General features: G+C 48.6%; 1 protein-coding gene across 3 annotated transcripts in view; it reads left to right on the forward strand.

Moving 5' to 3' along the window:
* The window catches only part of LOC115170533 (mucin-17), a 29,040-nt gene extending 9,579 nt beyond the window's left edge, over nucleotides 1-19,461 (forward strand). The window contains exons 2-6 of one of the 3 annotated variants that reach the window (XM_029726756.1): nucleotides 3,436-4,149; nucleotides 4,581-4,668; nucleotides 14,657-14,883; nucleotides 15,083-16,164; nucleotides 16,240-19,461. In XM_029726756.1, coding sequence (XP_029582616.1) covers nucleotides 3,531-4,149; nucleotides 4,581-4,668; nucleotides 14,657-14,883; nucleotides 15,083-16,164; nucleotides 16,240-18,456 — 4,233 coding nt within the window. In that variant the 5' untranslated portion in view covers nucleotides 3,436-3,530 and the 3' untranslated portion in view covers nucleotides 18,457-19,461. Of the gene's footprint in view, nucleotides 1-3,435; nucleotides 4,150-4,580; nucleotides 4,669-14,656; nucleotides 14,884-15,082 lie in introns of all 3 variants that reach the window. The other 2 variants (XM_029726754.1, XM_029726755.1) reach the window with 2 other exon arrangements.
* The last annotated feature ends 3,935 nt before the right edge of the window (nucleotides 19,462-23,396 follow it).

Below are 23,396 nucleotides of genomic sequence, written 5' to 3' on the forward strand. Positions count from 1 at the left end.
CATGCAAAGGCTTGTTTAGGTGTACACACTGAGACTGCACAGTTTTTTAAAAGGTCAAAGTGGCGATTACCGTTAGTATATACTCATGACCCGATTATCAGCTGTGATTGGGAGTCCCATAGGGCGGTGCACAATTTGGCCCAGCATCGTCCGGGTTTGGCCGGTGTAGGCCGTCATTGTAAATAAAAATGTGTCCTTAACTGACTTGCCTCATTACATAATACATTTGAGGACTCCTCACGCTTGTGTGTCTAGACAATCAGAAAAGCTAGGATCTCCTAGTGCTGTTGGAGGCCTGCCAGATATCACTATAGGCCTGTAAGTATCTGCTGTGTCTGTGAGACATGGAGGCAGGTTAGATTACATTGAATATGGCTCTTGGAGGATGATCGTACTTTGCCCAGCTGGTGTTCTATTGTCAGCTGCTGAAGTGCATTAAGCTTCTTGTCTATGATTGATTAACAATTATGAGATAAGTGTGTGTGTGTGTGTGTGTGTGTGTGTGTGTGTGTGTGTGTGTGTGTGTGTGTGTGTGTGTGTGTGTGTGTGTGTGTGCGCGCGCGCTTGCGCACCTTCATCCTATTGTTTGGTTTCTCCTTGACATGACAGTGAACCCCTGCCCTTGGTGGTGTGTGTAGTATTTCATGATGTGTGTGTGTGTGTAGTATTTCATGACCTGTGTGTGTGTGTAGTATTTCATGACCTGTGTGTGTGTGTGTGTGTGTGTGTAGTATTTCATGACCTGTGTGTGTGTGTGTGTGTGTGTAGTATTTCATGACCTGTGTGTGTTGCTCATCAGTGAGGCTTGTAGAGAGTGTTATGTGAGATGAGCGGCTGTTTGGGAAGATATCAAAACCATCACTGTCCATGGACATTTTAAAAACGTAAACTTATTTATCTTTCTGAACCTAAGCTAACGATGTATAAACAAAAACATGCCACTCTACATGACAGTGACAACAACATATGTCTGGACTCATCTTCCTCTCTTTATTGCTTCCCTAAATAACAATGAGTCCTCCAGACATGGACAGGAAGTTGTTCCTCTCCTCTTGGAGGGTGGCGAGCGTCCTTGGGGTTGTGATGCAGCTGGTTGACCAGCCCACATCCTCTAGCCGTTTAGCAGCTGACAGCTTCTGATATCCCACTCCAACAAATAAAGTATATCTAACACGCTACCAGCTGTGGAGAATCAGCTTGAGATGTTTTGCAAACAGGGAATCCTAACGCCATCCGTCTCTAATCAAGCATATGACTGCAAAGACAATCCAAAATGATTTCACCAAAGACATCTACAACATTGCAGGGTTGTCCAAAGCCAGTCAAAATATTGCAAGTGCCAACACATGTATCATTGGGCGTGGTTGTATGTTCCCTACTACATAGGGTGATGTAGATGAGGCGGGGGCCTTAGACTAGAGCTGTGTAATCTCCCAACTGGAGGAAAAAGAGCAGAGCAGTGTTCCTCTGGCTGAGGGCTGGAGATCTATCACCACAACAGAGCAGAGCTGGGAAAAGCACAGTCAAGCTGTCTGGCTGTTCAGCAACTGCAGGAATAGAACCGTTCAGAACACAGGAAGGGGAGGTAGAGGGAGCAAGGCACCGATTGGATTTGACTTTATTTTTTCTAGTTGAGTTGTCAGGGCTATCGACGTGTGAGTCCCTGGTGTCAATCTGGAGTTAGATTTTGTTGTTGGTTTTCTTTTTGAAGGGTTGTAGTCAGGGCAGGGGTCTGATGTTAGTGTAGAGCTCTGTTATAGGCAGAGCAGCAAGGTGTGAGGACTAGGTGTTCTTGAACAGAGCGTCTCTGTTGGACTGAGCTTAACATGTAAATGTGTGAAACAGGGTTGCTGTTGCTTTCACTTGCATCCAACACACACACCTCACTCCAAATGTGACTGGTGTGTCACTCAGTTAAGCTGATTGCCCTGTGCGCTGTGGCAGGGCTCTCTCCTCCCCCTCTCACTGCCACTGTTGTCTGAGGTGTGTGTGTGTGTGTGTGTGTGTGTGTGTGCTGCTTGCAGTATGGATTTTCTCCCCAGGGCTTTTCCCTCTCTCCTTCTCTCCTTCTCTCTCTCACTCTCTCACTCACTCACTCACTCACTCACTCACTCACTCACTCACTCACTCACTCACTCACACTCTCTCTCTTCCCCTCTGGCCTTGCTCAGCTGCTCAGGCCATCTGTGCGAACGCAAACAGAGAACAGAGGGGTAGAAAGAGTGCGAGGGTGGGGGAAGTTGAGGATAAGGCTTGGAGAAAATGGGAGGTTTGGCAGGGGAACGAAGGAAGGCACAGTAACTTATTTAGTTTTAGAGGATGAGTAAGGGATGAGAGCAGAGAGAAAGGGGGGCTGTGTGGGGAGTGGTTCCACGAAGCTGACAGTATAGACTCTCCTCTAGGAAGGAGGGGGAGCAGCAGCATCTGGCTATGGGGGAGAGAGGGGCTGAGTGGAAGTGGAGAGGCCTTCTAGAGTCCGAGCAGCGCACTGTCGTTCCAAGCTTTGCAGACTGTATCCCCTCTCCTGTTCCCACGCTCCTCAGGCCAAGCCACTTCCTCTGCCTCAGTGTTGCTTCACTGTGGAGCCAAGTCTCCTGTCCTGTCAGTCAACTGACTCTCTACGTTTCCCTGTCATTAGGCCTCTGCTCCACACTGCAGGCCTTACCTCTCCACCCTGACAGCAAAGCATCTGTGTTTATGGTACTTCCCCAGCGCAACTGCCTACTAGTCGGTGCTTATGGCATTGTTTACATGCTTGACATGCATGTCTTTTCCCCTCAGCGTGAACTTTACATCTCCATCTCCAGTGGTTTCTTAGCTTTGCGGTCTTGTCTGATGATCTAGAGCATGTTATAGAGAGAGAGCCTTCTGACTCAGTTTGTTAGGAGTGGAAGGGATTTTTGCGATTTCCCCCTCGCTTCAGTTGAAGGAAGGCTTCTTCCACACTAGTGAGTCTGATGCCTCTTCTGTATGTAGACCTAGCATATAATGCACTCAAGTGCATTCTCTGGCTTGTTAATGTTTAAAAACAAGATTTGCTAACTCTGTTTTGCCTCGAGTTTGTACTTAGATTTAGAATGTCTACATTTTTTTTTTATGGTTGTCTTCCATCTCTTCCCCAAGAATATATTGTCACACATGTATCGTGTGTGTGTGTGTGTGTGTGTGTGTGTGAGAGTTCCCTCCAGGGTTGTTTAGCAATGAAGCTCTCTGCAGAATGGCACATCATGTGCTGTCTGCTCCTAATCTGTTAGGATCATTGACCTTAAACACATTTGCTCTACTTTCAAAACATTATTTCTGCATACGCCGTATGTAGTGTTTGTCTGTATATCTGTCTGTAGGAAAGCCTTTATCTGATCCCTCTGTGGCCTGTCTGCTGATATGAAGGCTCAGTATCACAGCCTGACCATACTATTCTCTTCTCTTTGCCAGATCAGACTCCACCATCGCCTGAGTGCAGTCACCATCTTCAGTCTCAAGCTCTCCAGCCCTCCTCTGCAGAGACGGACAGCCAGGACTGAGGGGAGATGAAACCGGATGGGGTTGCCACGGCAGCGATGGAGCCAATGGAAGCACTGGACGCCGATCCGGTAAACGAGCCAGTTGCGATGGGAGAGGAGCCTAACCAGGCTGTGCCGGCACCTCAGACGGAGGGAGTTGGCCAGCAGGGAGAGATGGGGCAGGGCGAGCCTCAACCAGAACCAGCCCAGGTGGCCCCCACCAAGACGGGAAACAGCAAGGCTGCAGCAGACCCGAAAGCCAAGACCAAGGCCCCTGCTGCTAAGACAAAGCCTGGGACCACCGCCACAATTAAGACCACGACTGGACCAGGGTCTCGACCCAACACCGCCCAGAGCCGACTGACCAATGGGGTTTCCAAGCCACATACCAACGGAGTGGCCAAGAAGACCACCACTGGAGCCCCAGAGAAGACCACACCCAAGAGGCCCGTAGGCACAGCCGTTGTCCCTTCCACTAAGACCACCACCAAGGTTGGTGAGAAGAAGCCAGCGGGCACCACCCGGCCTACCTCGGCTCCTGCTGCCACCAACGGGGTGAAGGCCACCACAGGAACAGCTAAAAAGACACCTGCGGTGCCAACTAATGATGTCAAAGCCACCAGCACCGCTGCTAAGAAGCCCACAGGTAGGCTAACATTTAGGACCAGTCACTGAAAGCCAGTCACTGAAAGCCAGTCACTGAAAGCCAGTCACTGAAAGCCAGTCACTGAAAGCCAGTCACTGAAAGCTAGATGAAGCTTTGCATTTGTCCTCAGTTGCCAATTGTCTTCTGTACACAGCAAATGTACATTTTCCCTGAGGCAAAGTATGACATTGTACTGTTTTGTATTGTGAAGGTTGGCGTACATCACATCCATATGGATTCAGTTGAAGATGTATGACACGCTGGAATGACTGCAACAAATATAGAAATACATTGGCCTGGTTCCTCAGGAAATAAATGTTATGACATAAATCATTGGCTGCGTCTTTAAATGAAATAATCTTACTCATGTTGTATATCTATCTCTTTGTCCTTCCTTCTCTTCCTCACCTTCCCATATCTCATCTCCCCAGCTCCCCGGCCTGGCTCTACAGCTACCACCAAGCCCAGCTCTACCGCTGCTCCCAAGCCTGATAGGCCTCCTGTTTCCAAGACAACCAGGTAGGCCAACCATTGGTGTAGAGCTCGTAGCCCCTCCCCTGGGGAGAGACTGAGTGTGTAGATAACAACATAGTAGGCAATTGTATGTAATTGGTCCTCACTTCAGGCTTCCTTCAGGCAAAAGCTGATTGTCTGTCTGTACCTAGCTGGGCAGCCTTTTGTTTGATGCCGACTTCAGTTCACTGTGCAATACATGTGCAACTACAACAGCGGTAATGAATTGTTTTCATAAATTCAGCGTAACGCTCCAGTTGCGACTGAGAAGCCAGTTGCTTCATTTGGGAATGTTGCAGGCTGAAAGGGACAGGTTAAAAACACTCTGGAGAAACAGGCACAATGTCCCTACACAGAGAGGGGCTTTAAGAAGTCCTCAGAAGTAGGCCAGCAGTCACTCTGAGCCAGGTCTCGCAGCGCTGTTTTGGGTTTGCAAATCACATCCAGAGATTAGTCTGCACCCCTCAGAATAAATAACCAACTCCAGGAGACAGACCAGGCTGTTTTGGACCTCTGTTTGGCAGTAAGTAGAATCAGGTCAGATTAGACCCAGACAGTACCTGAGTCACGCTGTGTGGCATTCCAGCAGAGACGAGCATAACCCCAGGGAGCAACTCCAGAGAGTCATGGGCTGCTGGGAGGTGGCTCAACAAGCCTTTTGTCTGTGAAGAGGGGAGGATGATCAGGGATGTCCTAAGGTGTTTGGCTGTTCTTTGAATAGGCCCTCACTCCCCCCGCCCAACCCCCTTTCCCCTTCTGTGTTGTTTGTGTACCAAGGGAACTGTGGTCTCTTACTTTCATAGTTCCTTACTTTTCATCGCTCCCCCTCCAATCTAACAGGATCTAGCGAGTACATACTAGTCAACAGATAGCGATTTAGCGTTTTTTTGCGAGTGCGACAATCTCTGGTGAAGTTAAACTATGAGGTAAGCAAGAACTTTAATCCATGCATTACGGAACAAAACTGCTAATTTTGCAACATATGGCTGAGGGAGCTGGCGTGGAGGCTGATGGATGCCGTGAGCGTTGTGTACCCAGCCAGCCTGCATTGGGGGGGTAATAGACTGTGACAGTGTCATAAATCTCTGCTGTTATTAGATTTGTCCCTTTTCCCTTCCTGCTCCCTTTTTTTAATGTTGTCTGTATCAGATGAGCGTATCGGTGCAGAGTGGATACGTTCTGGCCTATCAGACACCGCCTGTCTCCCTGCTCACTGAGACCACTGACTCTCTCTCTCTCAATACTCATTTTGTTCCTCAATTTATTCAAGTTCACTCTTAGATGTTCTTATCAGACAGAAAAGATTGGACAGCAAATATTTATTTCTATATATATATATATTTTTTTTTTGTATTTTTTTCACTATCCTACAGCTACAAATGGCCTAAATCTAATTGGACTGAATCACACCATTATGGCTGTGACAGTTGTAGAATAACCAGTAGGCTAAATGTCATGGTTGTCTTAATTGTGATTTTTATAGAACAAATGTTTTGCGCTTGTGATGCATTTTTGAAAATGTCTTACGAGATACTTAATGAATATGACACAGCTTTGGTGACACTCCCGTCTCACAAACAAATGGTTTTTAACAGAGCCATATATTTGAAAAGTTTGGACATTGAAGTTTATGCTTATTATGATGCATTTACATGACCCTGCGTTCCATAGCAGCTGTAACAGCTCCTCATGTGTAATGTTGACCAATAGCAATTCACACAACTTTCTGAATTTAAACAATGCTATGTACAAGATTCCAAATTCTCATCATGAATGGATAAATGAAATGCTCAAATGCATTAACATGGTGTCCATTCTAAAGGTTATAAATAGGACTCTGGTTTTGACCGCTTGGATCTTCTCTCCCAACCGTGCCGTTTTGATCGTAAAATGATTACGCTACCAGCTTCACCCAATTCATGTCAAAATAACAAACTGCTATTGGGTCAACTGTAGGGTACAAAACATTAGGAACACCTTTCCATGGCACTGTCCAGGTGAAAGCTGTGATCCCTTATTGAGGTCACCTGTCTCCTCCCTTTCAAACAGTGTAGATGAAAGGGAGGAAACAGGTTAAAGATGGATTCTTAAGTCTTGATATGATTGAGACATGGATTGTGTATGTGCCATTCAGAGGGTGAATGGGCAAGACTGTGGGAAGCATTGGTGTCAACATAGGCCAGCATCCCTTTGGAAGCTTTCCACACCTTCTAGTCCACGCCCGGCGAATTGAGGCTGTTCTGAGGGCAAAAGGAAGGTGTTCCTGATGTTTTTGTACACTCCCTGTATACCTGGAATATGAAGTTGAATCCCCTTTCACCTAAAAGGACGGTATTAAGACGATTTATGACTTTTTTTTTGTTCCTGGATATTGCTCATAATTGTCGGTTACACAATTATAACACAATTCTACAATAATTGTACCAGCCCTATGCATCATGGCTGTTTTGGTTCCGTTGACATTTAGCAAGTCCGGTCTGTGTTCTGTTTGTCCTGAAACTGTTAGACTTTTTGTTCTATTTTAGTCTGACTGCTGTGACCCCTCCAAACACTAGATCCTCTCTGCTGGTGACACACCTCAGATTCATTCTGAAGTTCAACCTCAGACTTTGTCGGTGGCAGCTGAAAGTATGTGTGTGAAATGAATAGTCTGCAGCAGCACATGATTTGTCAGTATTCCACCTCTCCCTTTACAGTAGCACTTAATACCTGTCACTACGTCCTGGTTGGTGGGTGTAGTAGAGGTGTGAACACTATTTACCCACTGTGTGTGTGTGTGTGTGTGTGTGTGTGTGTGTGTGTGTGTGTGCGCCATTGTTTTTGCAGTACCAATTTGGCTGTGTGATGAGGTGTGCACATTTTCTCAAGCCAACACTGTTGTAGGGCTGTGTTTTGTACTCTGTGTGCATGTCCTCTGTTTGATACTGATTGCCTGTATAATGGTAGCTCTACAGCCTGTTTGATACTGATTGCCTGTATAATGGTAGCTCTACAGCCTGTTTGATACTGATTGCCTGTATAATGGTAGCTCTACAGCCTGTTTGATACTGATTGCCTGTATAATGGTAGCGCTACAGCCTGTTTGATACTGATTGCCTGTATAATGGTAGCGCTACAGCCTGTTTGATACTGATTGCCTGTATAATGGTAGCTCTACAGCCTGTTTGATACTGATTGCCTGTATAATGGTAGCTCTACAGCCTGTGACAGGAAACCTCCGGGTCTGATTTAGTGTATGCTGTAAGTCATTAGGTGGTGTTGGACACACTGGCTGGTGTGGGGGAAGGTATGTGTGTGAAGGCATGTTTTTGAGTCATAGTTGAGATGATATCATGCAGCTCCCGTCATTGCTCATTGGGTGTGGCTTTGCTTGCATGCGTATGCTGGTGTTGTGTGTATGCTGTGCAGGGCTGTATTGCTGGGAGGCTGTATACGTTAATCAGCATGTTGCCCAACGATCGTTGCCCTGTTGCTAGCGCCTAGCCAACAAATCTTATTTTAGTGGGTTTTTTCATTGTTTTCTGATATTATTACTTCTGTTGTTTTTGACTTGACTCTTACTGATTAATGTACTGTGTTGTTGAGGGAGCTGGCACATAATCATTTCACTGCACCTTTTATACCTGCTGCACACTGACAAATACAATGTTATTTGATGGCGTTTAACCAGTGTGACTGTGGGGATGGGGAGGAGTGTAGTGTGGAGCTGAACATGTTGCATGTCATGGCTTCAGCTTACACTTTTCCATTGTGTTATTGACTGGACGTTTGTTTATTCCATGTGTAACTCTGTTTTTTGTCACACTGCTTTGCTTTATCTTGGCCAGGTCGCAGTTGGAAATGAGAACTTGTTCTCAACTGGCCTACCTGGTTAAATAAAGGTGAAATAAAATAAACAGTGCATTGTTGGGCCTATAAGTAAGGAGCGTCGGTGGTGGTCTATGAATTTAGAGGAAGCCATGAAGGCTAGGAGAAGAGGGTAGGGGTGGTGGTCTATGAATTTAGAGGAAGCCATGAAGGCTAGGAGAAGAGGGTAGGGGTGGTGGTCTATGAATTTGGAGGAAGCCATGAAGGCTAGGAGAAGAGGGTAGGGGTGGTGGTCTATGAATTTAGAGGAAGCCATGAAGGCTAGGAGAAGAGGGTAGGGGTGGTGGTCTATGAATTTAGAGGAAGCCATGAAGGCTAGGAGAAGAGGGTAGGGGTGGTGGTCTATGAATTTGGAGGAAGCCATGAAGGCTAGGAGAAGAGGGTAGGGGTGGTGGTCTATGAATTTAGAGGAAGCCATGAAGGCTAGGAGAAGAGGGTAGGGGTGGTGGTCTATGAATTTAGAGGAAGCCATGAAGGCTAGGAGAAGAGGGTAGGGGTGGTGGTCTATGAATTTAGAGGAAGCCATGAAGGCTAGGAGAAGAGGGTAGGGGTGGTGGTCTATGAATTTAGAGGAAGCCATGAAGGCTAGGAGAAGAGGGTAGGGGTGGTGGTCTATGAATTTAGAGGAAGCCATGAAGGCTAGGAGAAGAGGGTAGGGGTGGTGGTCTATGAATTTAGAGGAAGCCATGAAGGCTAGGAGAAGAGGGTAGGGGTGGTGGTCTATGAATTTAGAGGAAGCCATGAAGGCTAGGAGAAGAGGGTAGGGGTGGTGGTCTATGAATTTGGAGGAAGCCATGAAGGCTAGGAGAAGAGGGTAGGGGTGGTGGTCTATGAATTTAGAGGAAGCCATGAAGGCTAGGAGAAGAGGGTAGGGGTGGTGGTCTATGAATTTAGAGGAAGCCATGAAGGCTAGGAGAAGAGGGTAGGGGTGGTGGTCTATGAATTTAGAGGAAGCCATGAAGGCTAGGAGAAGAGGGTAGGGGTGGTGGTCTATGAATTTAGAGGAAGCCATGAAGGCTAGGAGAAGAGGGTAGGGGTGGTGGTCTATGAATTTAGAGGAAGCCATGAAGGCTAGGAGAAGAGGGTAGGGGTGGTGGTCTATGAATTTGGAGGAAGCCATGAAGGCTAGGAGAAGAGGGTAGGGGTGGTGGTCTATGAATTTGGAGGAAGCCATGAAGGCTAGGAGAAGAGGGTAGGGGTGGTGGTCTATGAATTTAGAGGAAGCCATGAAGGCTAGGAGAAGAGGGTAGGGGTGGTGGTCTATGAATTTAGAGGAAGCCATGAAGGCTAGGAGAAGAGGGTAGGGGTGGTGGTCTATGAATTTAGAGGAAGCCATGAAGGCTAGGAGAAGAGGGTAGGGGTGGTGGTCTATGAATTTGGAGGAAGCCATGAAGGCTAGGAGAAGAGGGTAGGGGTGGTGGTCTATGAATTTAGAGGAAGCCATGAAGGCTAGGAGAAGAGGGTAGGGGTGGTGGTCTATGAATTTGGAGGAAGCCATGAAGGCTAGGAGAAGAGGGTAGGGGTGGTGGTCTATGAATTTGGAGGAAGCCATGAAGGCTAGGAGAAGAGGGTAGGGGTGGTGGTCTATGAATTTGGAGGAAGCCATGAAGGCTAGGAGAAGAGGGTAGGGGTGGTGGCTCTCTCTCCCTTGTCCTGCTGTACTTAACAGTAATAGAGCAGTAGGCTGCCAGTCGTGTACAGTGTAATAGAGCAGTAGGCTGCCAGTCGTGTACAGTGTAATAGAGCAGTAGGCTGCCAGTCGTGTACAGTGTAATAGGGCAGTAGGCTGCCAGTCGTGTACAGTGTAATAGAGCAGTAGGCTGCCAGTCGTGTACAGTGTAATAGGGCAGTAGGCTGCCAGTCGTGTACAGTGTAATAGGGCAGTAGGCTGCCAGTCGTGTACAGTGTAATGGAGCAGTAGGCTGCCAGTTGTGTACAGTGTAATAGAGCAGTAGGCTGCCAGTCGTGTACAGTGTAATAGAGCAGTAGGCTGCCAGTCGTGTACAGTGTAATAGAGCAGTAGGCTGCCAGTCGTGTACAGTGTAATAGGGCAGTAGGCTGCCAGTCGTGTACAGTGTAATGGAGCAGTAGGCTGCCAGTCGTGTACAGTGTAATAGAGCAGTAGGCTGCCAGTCGTGTACAGTGTAATAGAGCAGTAGGCTGCCAGTCGTGTACAGTGTAATAGAGCAGTAGGCTGCCAGTCGTGTACAGTGTAATAGAGCAGTAGGCTGCCAGTCGTGTACAGTGTAATAGAGCAGTAGGCTGCCAGTCGTGTACAGTGTAATAGAGCAGTAGGCTGCCAGTCGTGTACAGTGTAATGGAGCAGTAGGCTGCCAGTCGTGTACAGTGTAATGGAGCAGTAGGCTGCCAGTCGTGTACAGTGTAATGGAGCTGTAGGCTGCCAGTCGTGTACAGTGTAATAGAGCAGTAGACTGCCAGTCGTGTACAGTGTAATAGGGCAGTAGGCTGCCAGTCGTGTACAGTGTAATGGAGCAGTAGGCTGCCAGTCGTGTACAGTGTAATGGAGCAGTAGGCTGCCAGTCGTGTACAGTGTAATAGAGCAGTAGGCTGCCAGTCGTGTACAGTGTAATGGAGCTGTAGGCTGCCAGTCGTGTACAGTGTAATGGAGCTGTAGGATGCCAGTCGTGTACAGTGTAATGGAGCAGTAGGCTGGCAGTCGTGTACAGTGTAATGGAGCAGTAGGCTGGCAGTCGTGTACAGTGTAATGGAGCTGTGGCAGGCGTGTACAGTGTAATGGAGCTGTGGCAGGCGTGTACAGTGTAATGGAGCAGTAGGCTGCCAGTCGTGTACAGTGTAATGGAGCAGTAGGCTGCCAGTCGTGTACAGTGTAATGGAGCTGTGGCAGTCGTGTACAGTGTAATGGAGCTGTGGCAGGCGTGTACAGTGTGAAGCAGGCCAGGTACAGGTCTGTAAATCTCTTCTCCTGCTGGGCTGTGGGTGTGACAGGCAGACCACTCTGACGCAGTCTCCCCCAGCCATGGTTTTATGGGAGGTACAGCAGCAGACCTAATCACTTAAAGGATCTGGTGGTAACGGGGGTGTGAGCTCATGCTCTGGAAGTGTGGCAGACGTGATGGATGTTGCAGAGTGCTCTCTGTGAAAGCAGTGGTTCTATAGGCCTCTGCTTCACCACACTCATACAGCCCTATTCTGTTATACAGGTATCTGCATCGTCACCCACCAGGCTCTACCTGCTCTTTGTTCTCTCACTGGTTTCCTCTTTGTCCCTCAACTGCTAGGAGATGGAAACCATTTTACTTTTACTCGACACCTCAGCTCCGTCTTCAGTGGGTTGACTGTCCTTTTTGATATCTTATTTTGAAATGTTATTTTCCTCAAGCAGAACCAACCAAGAAGCCAGCTGTAGCTGGTTTATCAGGTTAAGGCGGCACCCTGTGTAATGTCTTATCCTGTCGCTCAAAGCCCCTCTTGAGTGCTGCTGCGGCAGTATAAGGATCTCCCTACCTCCAAGGCAACTAACTACCAAGCGAAGGACTGATACCTTTTGTTCCTGGGTTAGTGAGATTCCTGTGGTGTTCCCATATCTGAAGCCCTGTGTGGATGTCCTGGAGGTAGAATCTCCTCCTTTTAACCAGGGTAAAGTGTCCCTCCCAGCCTTTCTGCTGAATTAAAATGGCATCTCTAATATGCCAGCTGTCTCCCTGGGAGGAGGTCCGTCCCCATGGTAGCTGGCTCTTTGCTGTTAGCTCTGCTGCAGGGGAGGCACTAGCCTTGCTTATGCATCTCATTGACTTAATCGTAGCCCCACTTTGATTTGCCACGCGAAGGCACACGGGCAACCTGATTTTTATGTTAATCACCGCAAAGTTCCACATCGTTCCAGAATGCGTAATGAAACTAAAATGTTATATTTTAAAAACCTCAGGCTACTTTAATTGTCTCTGCGCTCATTTTTTAAGCATCAGTGAATTTCTAGGCTTTTTCTCTACATTTTCTTTAACCCCAATGTGTGATGATGTTCCTAATGGCAAAGCCTTTGGCAAGTTTGAGAAGCAATGCACAGCAATTTTCCTTCATTGTGTGCAAGCCATTAGACTGATCACGAGTCTAACATGATCAACACTGCCTCAGTCATTTGGTTGACTGATCTTAATTAGAGAATAAAAATTAAAAAAGCTTAACAATTCAAGCATCATTGCACTGTAATGCCTCAGTGGAGCCTTTTCATTCTGCCTAACTGCCGAGAAGCATGTATTCATTTTGTAACACATCCTGCCTGTCTTTTTAATTTGTTTTAATTGTTGGACCATGACCCGTTATTCTGTAATGGCCGCGCTGGCTCCTACTACAGTGACTGGAACTTTTTGAGAAGCGACAATGATAGAAGGTTAATGAGGTGTAATCGGATGAGCACTTTCTCTCACTCCCTCCCTCCTACTGCCTTTGACGATGGCCCGCTAATCTGCCTTGCTTCCCTACCTAAACGGAGTCATCCTGTCATTTTTGATAAGCCATATTCCTTTCCTCACACAGATTACGATAAATACTCATCTCTCCTGCATTCTCTCTACCTTCTATTCACTTCGTCCTGTAATTATTTTCTAATCTTTAATTCCATTTTTTCTGTCAGCACACACTTTTACAAATCTCATGAACTTAGAATTTGACCACGTTACTTTTCTTTTTACTGTGTCCTCATTTATGTCTAGACTTGTCAGATTGATACCTGTCCTGTCAGATTGATACCTGTCCTGTCAGATTGATACCTGTCCTGTCAGATTGATACCTGTCCTGTCAGATTGATACCTGTCCTGTCAGATTGATACCTGTCCTGTCAGATTGATACCTGTCAGATTGATACCTGAGGAAACCACAGTGAATGTCATGTTCTGCTCGCTCGTAGTTAATCAGTTGAAGGGTCAGCCAATTAAAAAGCTCTTCTCCTGGACTAGGTTATATCACGCATACTAATAGAGAAAAGGGCCAGTTTTTGTGATGCAACTCTGGATAGAAACAATGGCCTTTTTGTACCATGACCTAGGCTGTTAATGCTTCATAAACAAGCCTTAGTCTAGACGTCACCACACCAAACAATATCATTAACATGAGCTTGTAATCCCTCTCATCGTTGGAGTAATAACAGGCGGTCTCTTGTTTTGGTTCAACAGGCTCATCAGCTGCTTCCCTCTTCACCGCTCTTCATTCTCTACCTATGACAACTCATCCTGTACAGGGAAGGATGGATGGTTGTAATCCATTGCTAGTGGACATCATGTCGAGGCTAGATGTTACCAGACGGGGTGCGTTCCGTTAGGCCTACACTTGACAGGGTGTGCGTGGCACTCCGGGTTTCCTTGCCGTGTAAAAACTGCCAGTGTTTGCTCTTGTACAATGAAATATGCTTTTAACTCCATCCATAGTTCCAACAGGGATTTGAACAAGTTATTTCTGTGCTCCGTCTGAATTAAAGATGAACATGACCCCAGCGATCTTGCCTCTCCCCGCCGCCGACGCTAACTCTGTTCTTTATTTAGAGGCGGTGGTGCAGTGCAGCGTAGGCTAACGAGATCTCACCACTGTCACTGCATCTCGGTTACTTTGCACTGGCCTGGCGTGGAAGCTACTTGACCAGAGTGCACATTACCCTCATGTCAGGAGAGGTGGGCTGGATGTAGCAGGGAGGAGGATGAAGATGGGGGTGGGCTTGGCAGTGGGGGGGGCTCCACTCTGTACGTGTGATGTGACTCATCTCCCAGACTGCACTGCTTCAGATGCCTCAGGGTGTTGTGATGATGTGGGGGGGCTGACTGGGTGAGTTACTGTATTAGTGCCCTGTCGGGGCCAGCCACTCCAAGCATTGAAGGGCCTCTTGCTTTGTCATTTATGGCCCAGGTGTTACCAGCATGTGGAACTCAAGGGACCTAACGTTCGCTTGACAATGCAAATGAGGCTGTTTAAACATTGGTGTTAATTTGGTGTCACTTTTATTTGTATTTATATAAATAGCACTAGCAGTCACGTCTCCATTTCAATATTTTATCACCTCTACAGGAATACTGATTCATGGTGTCTGGTAGAGGTCCCCACCTGGTTTGAAAGCCGTGCTCAGTGATTCTGACCCCACCACTCTTCTGTTCTCCCTCAGGCCTGCTGCTGGTGCTCCAGGATCTCGCCCTGCCTCTGCTGCAGCCAGGCCAGCCACAGCCAGCACAGCCAAGAGCTCCACAACCACAGCCAAGCCTGGCACCCCCACGGCTAAAACCACCTCCACCACCCCCAGACCAGCCTCTGCCAAAGCCGGCTCTACAACACCCTCTGCTGGACGGACCCCAACATCACAGCCCTCAAAAACTGCAACTCCCATCAAGAAAGGTAAGAGGGGACATCAGTTTTGGTTAAAAATTATTTTTTAAATTTACAAAAGTTTTAGCTTTTTATTACTAGCATTACACGTTGTTACATTTTTCAAAATATATCTTTATTAAATATTTAGATAATTTGTTCATCATAATTAAGTTTCCATCCCTTTTCCTCTTCACAAACGTCTGCTTGTGTTATACTTTTCCTCTAGATGTTACCAAATCAGCCACTAAGAAGCCTGCAGCGGCTCCTCTCACTCGCACCTCACCAGCCAAGACCACCAAACCTGAGACTCCCAAATCAGCCTCCGCGTCCAAGCCAGACTCCACCCCCAAGAAGCCGGCTACCAGCAGCAAGGCCGCAGACACCAAGAAGACGCCAAGCAAGCCCACGCCTTCAAAGGATGTCAGTGCTGGCCCCAAGACCCCTAGTACCAAGCCAGCAGGGAAGGCTTCCACCCCTAAGAAGACTGTGGGCAGCAACACCCCCATGGCAGTAAAGCGTGGCCCCAAACCCACAACGGCGGCAGAGCCCGCGACTGAAGAAGGTGAGACCCAGGACGCCGCTGTTGCTGCTGCCATAGCTGCAGCTTCCTCGGCTGCTGTCGTCTCCATGGCAACCTCAGAAGAAGCAATGGTGGCTGCAGTCCCAGAGGAGAAGGAGACCTTGCCCCCTCAGGCCAGCCAGCCAGAGGAGGCCCCAGAGGCCTTTATCTCTCAGCTGTCAGCTCAGCTGGACCTGGTCCCCCTGGAAGAGCCAGCAGACATAGTGTCTCCCCTGGGCACCACGGTCATGTCTCCTCCATGCTCCCCCACCGGGCCCATGTCCCCGGTCAGGGAGCCTCAGAATGCCTCTGCTCTGCTGGACATGCACGTCCAGACAGAACCCAGGTCCCAGAACCAGTCTGCCATGGCTCCACAGAGCCCGGTCCAGGAGGAGGTGATATTCCAGCCAGACTCCTGGGCCCAGAGCCAGTCTGCCATGGCTCCACAGAGCCCGGTCCAGGAGGAGGTGATATTCCAGCCAGACTCCTGGGCCCAGAGCCAGTCTGCCATGGCTCCACAGAGCCCGGTCCAGGAGGAGGTGATATTCCAGCCAGACTCCTGGGCCCAGAATCAGTCTGCCATGGCTCCACAGAGCCCGGTCCAGGAGGAGGTGATATTCCTGCCAGACTCCTGGGCCCAGAGCCAGTCTGCCATGGCTCCACAGAGCCCGGTCCAGGAGGAGGTGATATTCCAGCCAGACCCCTGTGGCCAGAATCAGTCTGCCATGGCTCCACAGAGCCCGGTCCAGGAGGAGGAGGTACTATTCCAGACAGACCCCTGTGGCCAGAATCAGTCTGCCATGGCTCCACAGAGCCCGGTCCAGGAGGAGGTGAAGGTCCAGCCAGATGAGCAGCAGGAGGACCTCCTCATGCCCTCCTCTTCAGCCCCTCCTGTGTTCAGCATGATGTCTCAGTCCATGGATGAGTTCACCTCAGGGGTCCTGGTCTCTCCCTATCAGGACCAGGAAGAGGCAGTGGAGAAGGCAGATGAGGAGATCAACGAAGATGTTGACATTGAGGAGGAGGAAGAGGAGAGGACGGTGAGCAAGCCGACATCACTGTTTGACATGAGTAGCTCCCAGCCCTCTGAGGATGCCAAGCCTGCAGGCTTCGGTGGTGCCACCGGTTGGCATGGGGATGACGTTTTACCAGGGATGGACTCTGAGGATGTGAGCAGCCGCCTGCAGGGATCGTCAGAGATTAGCAGCACCCAGCACACGGGCCTGCTGCAGGGTACCCAGAGCTCCGATGCCCTGGTAGACTCCAGCCTCAAGGGCTCTGAGGGAGAAGGGGCCTTCATGTGCTCCCCTGATGTGGAGACCCTGGCCAACGAGGAGGAAGATGAAGAGGATAGGAAAGTGTGCAAGCCGACATCACTGTTTGACATGAGTAGCTCCCAGCCCTCTGAGGATGCCAAGCCTGCAGGCTTCGGTGGTGCCACCGGTTGGCATGGGGATGACCTCTTGTCAGGGATGGACTCTGAGGATGTGAGCAGCCGCCTGCAGGGATCATCAGAGATTAGCAGCACCCAGCATACGGGCCTGCTGCAGGGTACCCAGAGCTCCGATGCCCTGGTAGACTCCAGTCTCAAGGGCTCTGAGGGAGAAGGGGCCTTCATGTGCTCCCCCGATGTGGAGACCCTGGCCAACGAGGAGGAGCGAGTTGATGATATGGACTTGAGCTCAGAGCGGGCAGTGGACCACCGGAAGGTGTGTCAGCAGGAGGATGAGGAGGATGATGATGAAGATGTGGAGATGCCCAGCGAAGGGGTGACGGAGAGTGGACTGGAGAGCTGTGGGAACGCAGACGACGACGACTACACAGAGGAGGACCGCTTGGATAACCTCAACCGTTCGCCCATCCCACCTTCCTCAGCCTGGGGTCAGACAAACCCCTTCACTGACCCCTGGGCCCAGCCCCACCTCTCCTCCCCCCACACCGCCTCCAGCCCCCTGTCTGACCACGGGGCTGATGACCCTGAGACGCCCACCCAGTCCTCTGCCCAGGCCTGGTTGGATCACAGTGCCCCCTCTCTGATGCTCCAGTCAGAGCAGCCCTCAGAGCCCCAGTCTGCCCCTGAGGAGATGGAGAGCTCCGCCCCAGTGGAGGCCTCTGCTCCCCCAGGGCCCCCTGCTGTGGGCATGTCTCAGTCCAGCACCCTGAGTGGCACGGCCCTGGCCGTCCACAGCAGCAGTGAAACCAGCACTCCCGAGGAGCTCCGTGACTATGACAGCAGCTCCGGGGTGGAGTCACGCTCTGACAAGCAGCAAACCCCCGTGCCATCCAATGTGCAGCCTGACCTGGAGCAGGACTTGGGCATCCATCTGGAGCGAGGTGACGAGGAAGAGGAGGCTGAGACGCTCCCTGCTGACGAGGTCCTGGGAGCAGGCCCTCCTACTGCCCCAGCCTCTGCCCCCTCCTCCCCCTCCACCTCGGGAGACGAGGCCAGCGACATGGAGGGTGAGATGCAGATCAACGACCCAGATGACCCCGTCACCATGGTTGACAGTGCTGAGTTCCACAGCCCACCGTCCGCCTGTATCCTGCCTGCCCTGGAAGAGGAGGTGGTGGAGGCGCCGGCCGGAGAAGGAGAGGAGGACGGGGGTGGCGGCACGCCCCAGTCTGCCAACTCGGTGGCATCTTATGGCTTTGACTGCACCATGTCCAACTCCAACGCCCACTCCACTGCCGAGAGCTGCGGTAAGAGCCCCGGCATCTTCTCCCTGGAGAACGAGGACCAGTTGCCCGAGGAGGCCAAGGACCCCTCCCTCATCAAGGAGCTGACCCTGCCTGCAGCGGCCGCCCAGTCAGAGGAGCTGCTGGGAGGCCCTGTAGACCTGCTGCCCCTGGGCCAGCCTGCGGACCAGCACCACTACATGCTGGGGGGGAAGATGGATGCTGACCACCTGGAGGAGGCCAACACCCTGGAGGACGCCCTCCGCCTGGGGCCCCAGCATGCCGGGGAGGCCAGCGAGGGCCAGCCACCCTACTACTCTGCTATATGCGATAAGACTGATAGCTTTCTGGCAGGTAACGTATAAGTCCCTACCCCTGGAATGCACCTTCTCCCTCGCACCCCTCCCCCCTTGTTGTTCTTAGTTTTTCTCTCGAAGTGGGTTAGATGGTTTAGAAAAACAAGCAAATGATGGTAGGAAACAAAAAAAGCAAGGGGAACGAAAAAGACTGTAGATTAGTGAAGCCTCCCTCTTTCATACTACTATTATGGTTATGAATGTATGGCACTACTTTATGTACAATAGCTACTAGCTACCATTTTCTATTAGAATGTTCTTTTTAAGTAACTCTGCGTACTGCGTAACCCCCGAGGGGGCATTGACTGACTGGTCCGTTGGGACAAAGCTCTTAAAAGAAAAGGAGGAAAACGAGAATGGACTCTACCTACATGTGTATTTATCCTACTGTTTTTACCAAACAAATGTCAATTATTTTTTTTGTACTTGTTTTGTTGGAACCCGGTCCTCCCTCCCCTATGTACACACTCCATTTTATCCTGCACCATAGAGATAGTCCTACTCTCTTTTTTTACAAGTTTGTCTTCTTGTTTTCAACACTATTTTAGTATCGAATAAAGGCTAGATATTTAACATGGCTTTCCTCCCCTTACAGTTTTGTTAAGGTCGGTATGAGAGTGTTCGATTTGAAGTTTGTCTAGTTTTAATTTGCGCTAAAGAAAGTTTGCCTCTCCCTGCATAGATTATCATGGCAAGTAACGTTGTCATGTACGGTGTGTTGAGGCATCTGTTTTAAGTGGTCAGGCTTCTTTCCTCTTAGTTGATCATTTGTGCTTCAGAACCAACTAACAACTATTTGTGGGGGGAAAAATCTGCATTCCTCTGCATTTAGAATGACGCTCACTGAAAACGCTTTTCTCACTGAAACGCTTTTAGTGATATTGGATATTTCCACTTGCATGTACTAACATTGAAATTGTATGTGATTAAGCCATTATACACTAGGGATGTTTAAGTGAATGGTTCACGCTAAGTAGGTTTTTCAAAATTCCATTAAACATCATTGCAAGGCAAGTTGTTCCTGTTTGTTGTTATTTCCCATTAGCGTAGCATGTCTCAATTGTTGTCTAGGTCAGTTTTATGTATTTAAATGACATCACTGTCCTCACCATGGGAATCACTTCCCATCAGGAAGTGACGTTTTATCTGTGGAATGGTGTTGATGCGCAATGGAATTTTGGTTAGGAGGCAATCCACCTGGTGTCCCATACCGTGTTTTCCAGCATGTATATGTTTCTCTCTAACCACCATGGATTCAACACAGACCAACACTACATTTGTAAACGTCCTTGGTAGGTGGTACTCCCCAAACAGACACCAGGGAAGACTCCTGCTCCTGGGTCCCTTTACTGTATGTCCTGAAGGTTTTACATCCTCTGCGATGTGAAGCCAGCTCAAACCTGCCTGTATCCTCCCGAATGCTCCACCCAACACACACACACACACATACTGGCATTACCCCACACCTACCTGAATGTGTCTTAAGAAGAAGCTGAAGTGGATGAGAGGTCTGACTCCATTCTGCCTGCGCCTGCTCAACCCAGACAAGGAAAACCCTTGGATCCCTATGTTTGTCGGTACTGAAATCAGAGCATCCCTTGATCCTCTTCTCCTACCTTCTGCACCATTATGGTCTTCCTAAAAATAAAAAAATAAAAAAGCCAGATTTGGCGTTTTGCCCAGTAGACCTATAATGAACATACAGGCGACTCTCATGTTGCTGCTTTGGGAACGCTCTGTTGCATGTATAGTACTGTACGTGTCTGTTGGGACACCATGGCTGCCCTTGAGTAAGGCATGGTCAGTGTTGAGGTATACGTTTTTGTAATTAGCTGAGCAGGTCCCAGGGGCATCCTTGTATTGGCCAAGTAGATTTTTGATGTGGGATAGAATGCTTTTCAAAGCAGTCAGGTCTATGTGGTGACCCCACACATATGAAGAAGCTATATGGTTGGTCCAAAACTTTTTTTTTTATCAGAGTAGTTTGATTTAGTTCTTAAGTAAAATGGTTAATCCCTTGTTCCACGTTTTCTTTGTTTAGTCCCCGGCTTGTCAGGTCTTGCATGTTCATTTTCATGTTATCAAAATCTGGCCTTTATGTGGGGATATTTTCCTGTGACATTTTTAGATGTGTCAATTCACATTTGGATTAATGGTGGTTAAATGCCAGATCATAGAGGCAGGGGAGATGAATTGCTCCTAGTCATGTGATCTTTATCCCTTATTATGGCTACAGATAGTTCTGAGTTTCAGGCCAGCATCTTGAGGGCAAAGACTTAAGACAAAATGATTACCAACAATGTTGTGCACCACTTTATTACATTGTATGAATGGGTTGCAAATGAATCTAAATTACCTCAACTCTGACGCAATTACGTGTGATTTTAGTTGTGGGTTTCCGAGGTTACAATTTCCAGACGAATGTGGGAAAGCGATTACATTTAAGATGTGATTGGCCACTGCTGTTACATCTGTTTAGATAATGTCCCGTCCCATGTCAGGAACTGTCTGAAATGTCATATTAAATGTATAGACATGTACTGTAGTATCTGTGGATAAATCCATGAAGTGTCTCCACAATTTAACAATTGTAGTTCAATGTCATCTTCATAACCTTTTTTCCAACTTATTTGAGAGCAAACTCTAGACCTCATTTGACTAATATTGCGTCTATATCGTAGATGGGTTATGTAATATGTATTAGATTAGGTCATAGATGTTGGCAAGTCCTCCAATCAGACAGATGTCATGTTAATGAGTCATTGCATGTTCCAATAAGTTAAGGGATGATTTAGGATGAGTCCAGGGTGCATGCCATCCTCAACTCGTTTTCCACTACTCAGTCGCTATTACCCTCGGGGACATTTGAAGCCAGACCACGAAGATTCGATGTGACGGTCAGATCAGTAAGAATTTGATATGTCCTTCCACACCACAAATGTATACCCAAAAATAACAGAATAGAACGACTTAGGTTTGTTATAATACTTAGATGAGCCAATATATAACAGAATAGTAGAAAACGACTGTGTGGTCAAACACTTCATTTCTTTGTCCTTTTTCAACTGATCGAGACAGAGGGTTTTGTTTACTTTATTCCTTTGTGTAAAGACGTCAATCCCTCAGCACTTCCCTCTCATTTTGCTTTACGTCTTCCCTCCACTCCTTTTGATTCTTCTCCTTGAATCCTCTGGCCCTGGATGCTGTCCTACCCCTCCTTTTTGGTGCATGCGTCTCTAACGCACATCCCAAGTTATCTTGACTGTCTAGCAGGAGGGCCCAAGAGTAATGAAGCGGAGACAGAAGAGTCCCACCAGTCACAACAGAAGCAGAGAGAGCCACCCGTGGGCCTACGGGAGGAGAAACAGTATGAGCCACCCGTGGGCCTACGGGAGGAGAAACAGTATGAGCCACCCGTGGGCCTACGGGAGGAGAAACAGTATGAGCCACCCGTGGGCCTACGGGAGGAGGACCACATCCAGCTTCCTCCTCATCTCGTAGTGAACGGCCACTACATCGCAGAGCAGCAGTGCAACAGGAGACCCACCGACACCACCTCCAGGTCCCTCCAGTCTGCAGCTGTAGCCAACGGTCAGCTGCGCAGGCTGGAGCAGCACCAGAAGCACCTGAGAGAACAGCAGGAGAGGCAGAAGAGGCAGTGGCTGGAGGAGGAGTGTCTGAGGCAGGAGCAGCAGATGCAGCTGGAGAGGCAGCGTCGGGAGCTCCTCCAGCTCCAACTCCAGCAGCAGCAGCAGGAGCACAGACACCGCCGCCAGGTGCTGCAGTGGCAACTGGAGCAACAGCTCAAACAACAGCTCAGACAGCAGCAGAAACAACAGCAGCAGAAACAACAACAGCAGCAGAAACAACAGCAGCAGCAGTTGAGGAGTCCGTCTGCAGTCATGCTCTCCCCATCTTCTGGGCTATGCACCATCTATGAGGCCATGGAAACCAGCGAGGAGGAGGATGAGGGTCAGGAAAGAAAGCAGAACAGAGAGAGGGAAACAAGGATGCAGCAGGAGAAGTGGACATCCAAGCAGACCTGGCCAGAGTCACGCCAGCAGGGGCCGCGTCCCATTCCTCCATCGGACCTGGACTGGAGCAAGAAGGTGGACATCGTCCAGCAGCTCATTAACCAAACCCTGCTGCTGTCCGGGGACAGGGGTTACCCCCCTCTGCTCCTGCTGCCTGTGGGGAGCGGGGGCACTCTGAGCCCCCTGGAGAGCAGCATGTGGCCCAACCTGCTGTCCCCGCTCAGTCCCCCCTCTGCCACTGTCACCTCTGTCAGCAGCTACTCCCCAGACAGCCAGGGCAGCTCCCCCCAGGGAGACTGGACCGTGGTGGAGCTGGAGACACAGCACTGAAAGTCAGGAAGGGAGGAGGACACACCACTCATCACTGTCATATCTATGCACTGCATACTGTATTCACACTGCATACTGTATTCACACTGTATACTGTATTCACACGACACAAGTTGGCACTGCATCTCCACACTACAAATTCATGACATGGACCGACATAACTGCGAGGTACACTGATTAAACCACACAGCCTCATAAAAAGAGCATGCTATACATTCTAACTTCATATCTACATAGAAATACACATTCACTGTATTGTAAAACTAATCTTCAGAGAAGGCTATATATTATTACTCTTCATCAGTGGAGAATTAAGAATGGCACAGCCCCCATTGGTACTGCATCTAATATACTGTAATAATACGCATAGGATTACTATATATATATATATATATATATATATAGTAATCCTATGCGTATAATACTATATATATATATATATATATATATATATTTGTATTGTATTTTATCTATGTGTATTGCTTTGAACCAAAACCCACATTTGATTAACTGTACAGTATGAACCTTAATATGAGCGATAGTTATGACCAGTGCACTTGTTAATTAATTTAAATGTTACAGGTA

The sequence above is a fragment of the Salmo trutta genome, chromosome 32 (genome assembly GCF_901001165.1).
Source record: "Salmo trutta chromosome 32, fSalTru1.1, whole genome shotgun sequence".
Lineage (NCBI taxonomy): Eukaryota > Metazoa > Chordata > Actinopteri > Salmoniformes > Salmonidae > Salmo > Salmo trutta.